At 41.1% G+C, this 9,177-nt stretch overlaps 1 protein-coding gene across 2 annotated transcripts; it reads right to left on the minus strand.

The window, feature by feature from the left end:
- Positions 1–2,927: 2,927 nt before the first annotated feature.
- LOC133516346 (uncharacterized) lies at positions 2,928–8,645 on the minus strand. Of its 2 annotated transcripts, none has more exons than XM_061849249.1 (2): positions 6,972–8,645; positions 2,928–3,404 (listed from the first exon to the last, which is right to left on the minus strand). In XM_061849249.1, the coding sequence occupies exons 1-2, from the start codon at positions 7,336–7,338 to the stop codon at positions 3,148–3,150; spliced, it is 624 nt and encodes a 207-aa protein (XP_061705233.1). In that variant the 5' UTR covers positions 7,339–8,645; the 3' UTR covers positions 2,928–3,147. The 2 variants fall into 2 exon arrangements, with proteins under 2 accessions (XP_061705233.1, XP_061705232.1); XM_061849248.1 differs by having other exon boundaries at positions 3,214–3,404; positions 3,700–8,645.
- Positions 8,646–9,177: the final 532 nt, after the last annotated feature.

The raw sequence follows: 9,177 nt of genomic DNA on the forward strand, positions 1-9,177 counted from the left end.
TTCGCCATGTCCGTCTGTCTGTCCGTCCGAGGCTTGGCTTCGAGATCATTAGTGCTAGAAAACTGCAATTCGACATGGATACATAAATCATGCATGGCAAAAGAACGGTAAAGTAAAAACCACAAAAAAAAATGAGTTCAGGGTACCTCCCATAAAAAATGTTTTTATTTTTATTTTTTCGCTTTCGCTTTAATTGGTGTGGGGTATCATTGGTAGGACTTTCAAAACAAATACGGGTCTGCAACAATCTCCGACAACGACTCGGCCGTTGCTCTTCATTTGGGCTGCGATGCCAGGCCTCAGCCCAGCTGGTCCGATGGTCCGATAGCAAAAGGCCGTACGGTTTGACACTGATGCCGTGGAAGAAAGGAGAGTGTCTGCTATGGGATGTTACGTGCGTAAGTACCTTTGCCCCCTCGCACCACGGTCGTACCATCAGGACGGCGGGTGCAGCCGCTGAGCTGACGGTCTTACAAAAGCGGTAAAAGTTCTCAGTGCTTACAAATTGCTTGTTCGGGCTCTTCATCCCAGTAGCGGTAAAAACGCCCGGTTGCTGGTGCGCAGAGGCAGAAACCTTCCTTAGGGAAGTAGGGCGCCGCCTGCAGGAAAGGGGCCTTAACCCGCACTCCGGCTCATTCCTGGTGCAAAGGTTTTAATTTAGTTTATAAGTAATTTGTATGTTTAGTAATCAAATTATTTATTATTCTGTAGTTTTGGGTTTAATTCAGAGGAACAATATTAGAAATAACTATACTTTTTTTGAGGCGTTTAACAATTTAACATTCATCCCAAAGATTCATCCTCAATTTCTTCGTCTTTTAAAATATGGCCTCCATCAAATCTATGATGATTTTGCCAATGTCAAGTGTCGTTATTCAGTGGTAACTTTTAAGTGTGCTTGTAGAGCATGACGTTGTTTTCGGTAGTTGCTTTTAGTAAAGAGTGGCGCATGTCACACTGACGCCGTATTTCGTTACAGCATACGGAGCGACGAATTCGCGTGCGGCGATGACGCACAACCGGACAATTTTCTTCGTATCTTCGCCCGGAGTTGCGGCGCACGACGAACCGCGTTCATTTCCCTTTTATGTTCATTTGAAATTCGAACGTCGAGGTTTTAATTTTTTAATACAATGGAAACGGAACTTATTCAAAACACCGCGACAAATTTTAGTTTGGTTTTTATATAATGAACTAAAAAAACGCAGAAGATACTGGGTACACCCCTATTTACAAACCAGACCCATAAATGAATCTTTTGTAAGAGATTTTGAAGATTTAAGGCAACACGAAGAATTTTTTTTTAACTGCACCCGAATGTCGCATTTTTTTTTCTTATCATCTATTGAGTCATCTGGGTCGGTAAATATATATATATACCACCTCCTCCCATTGTCTTGCTTTTTACACACGATCACTGTACGCTTCACATTTCATGTTCCAATTTGCTGGACGGCTTTTAATTTCAAAAATAAACTTATCTATATCGAGATTCATTCCGATCACGTTCTATTTACACAAAAATCCGGACGGAACTGCGGAGTTCGGTGTGGCATACCCTCCGGTCCGCACCGCATCGCCGTCCGAAGGCCACTGTGTTACCTATACCATGCGGTTTTTGTATACAAATATAGATTCTGCAGTACTGAAATAAAAACCGCAGCACCAGACGTCGCTGCGAAGTGCGGAGCAGTGTGACATCCGCCATATCTGGACTTTACCAAAGAGCATATAATCACTACGTTCTAAAAGACTTTACTAAACGCCACGATGGATTAGCCGGGTGTTGATTAAACCATGGGTTTCAAGATTAGTTTTTCATTTAAATAACGATATATGTTACTCTATGACATTCATTGCCATGTTTACTGTCATAGATATAAACTGATAGTTTATAAAGAGTAGTATATGTTTGATAAACTGCTTTTACCCCTTGTATGCTTGGGGCCGTTGCAGTTGGAGTGCAGTCGGCATGCAGTTCCCATACAAGTTGCAGTCGAGTTGCAGTCCGTCTGTACCGGCCCTTAGACACGGATCCGTGCGTGGGAATTTAAATCTATTATTTTAATTGTCAAGGTCACTTTTTCAATTATCAAATTTGACAGGCAGTATACGAGGGGCTTATCTTCAGTTCTTGCCTAAAACCTCTTCATCTTTTTAAACCTCTCTATGGATTCAGAGGCAGTCATCAAAGAGCATATAATCACTACGTTTTAAGAGACGGGACTTCCATACTAGCGAGTGGACTCAGTTTGTTTCGCAAATCATTACCAAAATCTACGACAAAGAACTGTCAAGGAACCATAATACCAACATAACCGATTTAAATAGTGTAGTAAGCTACACGCTTGCGATTCTTATCGATATCGATAAAATGGGGAGGGTTGAAACATAGGCTCCTGTCTACAAATTTTGTACTCGAAATCAGGTTAGCATCGAGTCCACATGTAAGTTGTATGTTATATAGTGGATAGTTCTTTGAGTGGACTAATATTAATGTGTTTTTAAGTCGTGTTTTTTTATTTATTTAAAGCTTTATTTTCATAATGTTCTACACATACATGTTTCAATAAATGTTACTTTTCTATGGGAAGATGTATCGTCAGGTCTTCGTTCCCAACAAATTTGACCCACTGCCTGCATCTGAAAACATACAGCTTTGGACAAACATGACTTTATCTACAGTTTATATTCCAAGTATTTGCTAATGAGATGATCAACTGATTATTTAGCGCTAATATGCATCTATAAATCATGTTTTTCGGCATCCAGTTATCAACAACCCTTTATCAATGCTCTAACTTTATATGTATTTATATGTCTGTTAATCATGAGAACCGGTCTGGCCTACTGGGCAGTAACCCTGCCTATGAAGCCGATGGTCCCAGTGTTGACGAAGGTTCGTAAATGATGAAGACGACACCAAATTGTACTTTAAAACCGTATATTGGTCTGAGCGATTAAATTACATAAAAAATAGGTACGTGTATCGCGAGCACTGATTAGCGGTGTGCGCGCGCGCTCTGGTCGAGAGCGCTGGAGGAATGCATGCCGGCGCGCGATGAGGCGACGGGCCGGCGGTGGCGGCCCGCGGGGAGCGAGCGCGGGAGGCGGGGACCCGATCAGCGAGTCCGCGAGTGGGGCGCGTTAACAAGCTGGCCCCCTTGGACCATCCTGGTCCAATGTCAGTGGGAGCGGGCAGAGCCTGTTGTAGGCCCTTCTCAGCGTCCCTGTGGTGGTGGTGACGTCAGCGACGCGGCTGACTCCGTCGTTGCCCGGGTAGACTGCGGTGACTCGCCCAAGCAGCCATCTGCTGGGGGGCAAGCGGTCGTCTTTGACGAGAACCATCTCGCCAAGCTTCAGCTGGCCTCCATCCCTGCGCCATTTGTTTCGGACCTGCAGTTCTGAAATGAATTCCTTATAATACCGATTCCAAAAATGCGCTTTTAGTGCTTCTATTCTCTGATATCTCGTTAGGGTATGTATCGGCGAGTCTTGCACCAAGGGAGCAGGTATCATAGTGAGCGTTCGGCCTATCAAAAAATGCGCAGGGGTGAGAGGAGTAAGATCTGAGGGATCAGATGAAATAGGGGTTAAAGGCCTAGAATTAAGCAAAGCTTCAACTTGAACCAAAAATGTAACCATCTCTTCATAATCTAAGTGAGCCATTGAGGTAACTCGTTTTAAATGATGTTTTACCTGCTTAACTGCGCCCTCCGCCAAACCATTAAAATGTGGGCTATAAGCAGGACAAAATTTGAATTCTATTTCCTTTGTAGCTGAATATGACGTTATTTCTTCAGAATTATTTTTAAGGAACTTTGCTAATTCGTTACTAGCCCCTATGAAACAAGTACCATTATCTGACAAAATGGTGGCTGGTTTGCCTCTGCGGGCTATGAATCTATTTAAAGCGGCAATAAAGCCCATGGCTGTCAAATCAGTGACGAGCTCCAAGTGTACCGCCCTCACTGCCAAACAAACAAAAACAACTATATATGCTTTCTTCGTTTGACAACCACGACCCTTTCTGCTCGCTATCAGGATTGGCCCAGCGTAGTCACAGGATGTGTTAGCAAATACATATTCGGACTGTACCCTTTGCAGTGGCAAGTTGCCCATAATTGGCTGATGAGTTTTACCCGAGTATCTTAAACATGTAATGCAGCTTTGTGAAGTCTGTCTGCAAAGGTTACGGCCGTTAATTATCCAGTACCTGTGACGTAATGTTGTTAGCATCAGCTGTGGTCCAGTGTGCATCAACATTCGATGGTAATGGTGTACTAATATTTTAGTGATGTGATGCGATGCATGTAATAAAATAGAGTGTTTTGTGTTATAATCGTAATATGAACTTGCAAGTCTACCGCCTACTCGCATAATTCCGAAAGTATCTACAAATGGATTAAATTTCAACAGAGTATCTTTATGAGAAAGTGGGCACTTATTTAGCAAACGCGAGAGTTGCTCGCTAAATTTGTCAGTCTGCACTTGTTTGCACAACATTTGTAATGACAGATTAAGCTCTGACACCTTTAATGGACCTGTATTCTTGTTTGTTATATTTTTACAGTTATGAACGAATCTATTCATGTATGCTATAATACGTTGCAATTTACAAAAGTTTGAGTATTTAGAGGTAAAATTATCCTCGCATTGTTTAGTTGAAACGAGACATTGTATTTTGACTTCAGGCAAATTTTCTAAAGGTAAGTTTTGAGGTTGAGTAGGCCATTGTATTTCCGTTTCATGAAGGAAGGGCGGTCCTTCCCACCACAAAAGTGAATTTTTGAGGTTTGATGCGCTCTGACCCCTACCACCTATGTCGGCAGGGTTCAAGGTTGTGGGTCTGGGTTTTAGATTTTCAGCTACAGAGAACAGCAGCTCATCAGATTGACATGACCAAAGTAAACCTAAGGTTTTCGAGTGATTTTCTGTGTCCAATTTAAATAGTTCATCGCTACTGTTGTCTGCAACTAAATTATCTAGTAATGATGGTGCATTTGAACGCCACTTTCTTAAATGAAAATGAGCACTTTCTAGTGTTTTAATGACGCCTTTGCATGTTTCTAACAGAGTGGCTTTGTCATCATTTCCTGAGATGTAGTCATCTACATAGAAATCGTGTAAGATTGTTTCACTTACATTTTTTTCTGCGCATTCTTGACCCAACTGTACAAGACATCTGGTGCGCTTGAATTTACGCTCTAATGCTTGAAATCGAAGTAATGCTTGTGTTCTAGAATCGCCCAAACATTCAGGAGATTCTTTTAATGGTATTGTGACAACAAACTTACCATCTGGGTGGCGGGTTGTTGTTTGTGTAAATATGCGTTCGCATTCACTCTCACCTTTAGTGTGGATTTGTTGAGTGGATGGAACTGATTCTAGTTCAAAAAACTTGTCTAGTTTTGCATCGAGCTCAATGTTGTTGATTAGATTGCAATGGACTGTATAGGGTTGCTTTTGTTTAGAATTTTGTGTATGTATAGAACCTGCAACAAGCCATCCGAGTGTTGTTTCAACTAGGACGGGTTTTTTCTTGCCCAGGGATATGTGATTATATGTAAGGCACTCCCAAAAGAGTTCTGCACCCAGCAGCATCTGCACCTCGGATGGCTCGTGAAAGTTCGGGTCCGCTAGGTGGATGTGAGGGGGAATAGTGAACGAATCACAATTTAGTTTGGTGAATGGAATCATATCAGTGATCTCTTGGACAACGAAGCAATTGACTTCTGCTGTGTAATCTTGCGTACGTGAAGTTATGGTTACATCACAATGTTCGGTGATGCTTGATCTTTTCTTTTCTAACCCTGTGACGGATATGCTAGTGGAATAAGAAGGTAATTTTAATTTTGCTTGAAGATCTTTGGTAATGAAACTAGATATACTTCCGTTGTCCAAGAGAACTCTAACTTGGTGTGTGTGGCCATCATAGTCGCTGACGTTGATGACAGCTGTAGATAACGGTACACGATGGCTACCGAACGTGGAGCATAAAGCAGCACTGTTTGTAATTTGTTGTGGAGCTTGTGTATGCTCTTTTAGAGTTGGTGATGCTACACAATCATTAGGTTTGGATGTGGAAGACTTAGGGTCTGCCTTTGCTTGATTGTTTATATGTAGCATGGTATTGTGTCTTTGTGTGCAAAGCCGGCATGACCTCAGCCTGCAACGTTGTTCGTCATGTCCTGATCGCAAACAATTTGTGCAAAGATTCAATTGATTCACTTTATTAATGCGGGATTCAACTGGCATTGTTTTAAACTTAGTACATTGATAAATTGAGTGATTATTTTTGCAAACAGGACACTTATATTTATACTGAGTCTGATTTTGAGCATGGTTTACAAGAAATGATTTAGGACGATTGTGAGTAATGTCGCTGTGTCGACGTGGTTTATTTAGTGTTTGTGCCTCCTCCATGGTTTCTAGCAAATCTGCGCGATTTCTTAAGAAAGTGGTAAATTCCGTTAATGTTGGTAGTTTTTTAATATTATTGCGCTCGGTTTCCCAATCGCGCAAAGTGGCTGAATCGAGTTTGCTAGTTACCATGTGGATTATGAGGATATCCCAGTGCTCTGTGGGTAAATTAAGAGTCTTCAAAGCCCTGAGATTTTTATTGACTAAATCTATAGTATTTCGTAAGGCCCTTGAAGATTCTTGAAGCACAGGGTTTATGTTAAATAATGCATTTAAGTGATTATTTACCAATATTCTATCGTTTGTGTAACGTTCACAAAGCAAATCCCACGCGACTTTATAGTTATCAGACGAGAACTCTAGTGATTTAATTACGAGTGAAGCACCGTCTTTCAATGAACTTCGCAAATAATGAAATTTGTGGATAATTGGAATTGATTGATTATCGTGTATGAGAGATTTGTAGGTATCATGGTATTCTAACCAGTCCTGATAGCGCCCAGAAAAGGTAGGTAAATGAATTGTAGGTAATTTAATATTTGGCCCACCTGTGAGTGCAGTAACGACATTGGAACCCGTTACCAGATTGTCCTCAGGCGCCGCAGAAGCAGCACCAGCCGCGGTGTGCCTGCTGAGCAGTTCCTGCGCAGCAGCCAAGGCACCGAAGTAGCTTGTCTCGAAATTTTCCCGTTCTGTGTGTTCGTCACCTGGAATTTCCGTCAAATTTTCTATATCAGTTTGAACGGAATCAAAATCATTGTACATATCTTGGATTTTAATGAATCTGGTATTCAGCTCATGATTTTGCAAATTATTTAGCGTATGGCATGACAAAAGAGGCTCTAAATATGATTTAAATATGGTAAGCTTTGATTTGAAAGAGGCACGTGTTTTTTTGAGATTTTTTAAATCCATTTTGGCAATGCGTGAAGTATTGAGAAATTCAAATTTTTAGAGAAAACAAAAGATTTGTGATAGAATGTGAAATTTAGTTAAAAGTTATAGAAATGGCGATAGAATTCAAATTTCCAGCTGCAATAGGAAAATGTGATTAGAAAGTGCTTAAATTAAAAAAAAATGTGAAATAATATAGTGTGTGAAGCGATACGTAAATTTTGAAAATTTGCAAATAGCACGCGTGCGAGAGGCAATGGCGTGGCGTGGCGTGGCGGAGGCAGGCAAGCAAGCGCGAACAATGACGGAAGCAGGTGTACACGTGCACGTGCACGCTGTAGCTCCGGCCCCGGCACGGCTTGGTTACGTGTAGGTACAAATACGAACACGTGCAGATTTCTGAAATATTCCAAGTAAATATTAAAATATAGCAATGATGGCACACGGTTGGCACAAATGGTTGCAATACAATTAATTAGGCCTTGAAATGTGGTTACTAATTTTAAGCTAATTTTACGAAAACTGTAATAAAAATATCCAAAATATGAACGGGAATGTTAACCTTGATAAGAAAGCTTGTAAATTAAAACAGGAATATTTAAAAAATATTACGATTTAACTAAGATGTAAACTGATTAAGAGTTGGGTGACGTGAAACAGGAATGTGATTTTAGTAGCTAGAAGAGAATTAAAATATTGAAAATTAAAGAAATAAGTACCAAATAAAGGTGGTCAAATTATACCTGCGCAATAAGAAATAAAATAGGAACGACTCACAAATAAACACTGCAAACCCTTTTCCTGGTATGTGGAGCCGTTCTTGGTTTGTGGAACCCTTTTCTGGTTTTGAATGTCTCGTTTCTTTATTCTCGGGCAGGACGATGACTTCACAAATTTCGCTTTATTGTAGTAGTTGTAGCTTAGGTTGGCTCGCGGTGATTCACTCCGATGTTATAAAAATGGCGATTGTAGTCTCGGCCAGGCGCGCTATCTTCTTTGTGTTTGATGGACCTCGTCGAAACGGCGTCTTTAAAGTTGCTTTACGTCGAATCCGGCTCGAAACTTGTTGACGAAGGTTCGTAAATGATGAAGACGACACCAAATTGTACTTTAAAACCGTATATTGGTCTGAGCGATTAAATTACATAAAAAATAGGTACGTGTATCGCGAGCACTGATTAGCGGTGTGCGCGCGCGCTCTGGTCGAGAGCGCTGGAGGAATGAAATGCCGGCGCGCGATGAGGCGACGGGCCGGCGGTGGCGGCCCGCGGGGAGCGAGCGCGGGAGGCGGGGACCCGATCAGCGAGTCCGCGAGTGGGGCGCGTTAACACCCAGGTTCAAATCCTGGTACGGGCATTTATTTGTGTATAAACATACAATTATCGATAGTTTTAGTACATCCCTAGTTCACAACTAAAAATAATATAAAATATTAAATGTTCGATGTGTTTAAAGCCTGCTGCACCAAAATAAGGTCAAAAGTATCTAAAGCAATATGTACCGGTCTTTATCCAAGGGAAATTTCGCCATAAAATCCCTTTTTTCGTGATTTTCTCGAGTGGCTCGTTTGCCACATATTTCACACTTAGTAAACCATTTTCTCGGTGGCATTATAACAAAGTCGCTCTTTACTCTGATCACGGTTCACTATTTTCAATATTTTCACTAAATAATAAAGAAATTGCACGAAATACCCGAACAAAACATTGAAGCCTTCATAACAAACAAAACAATTAGGCTGACAGTTGACTTTATGTAAACTTGACAGAATAAGTAGCACTGACGTTTTATTTTTCTTCGTTGGCAAAGATTTGCGAAACAAGTTCCATACAAAACTTATTTTGTTCCTAGTTGCGTCAG

The sequence above is a fragment of the Cydia pomonella genome, chromosome 3, assembly GCF_033807575.1.
Source record: "Cydia pomonella isolate Wapato2018A chromosome 3, ilCydPomo1, whole genome shotgun sequence".
Taxonomy (NCBI): domain Eukaryota; kingdom Metazoa; phylum Arthropoda; class Insecta; order Lepidoptera; family Tortricidae; genus Cydia; species Cydia pomonella.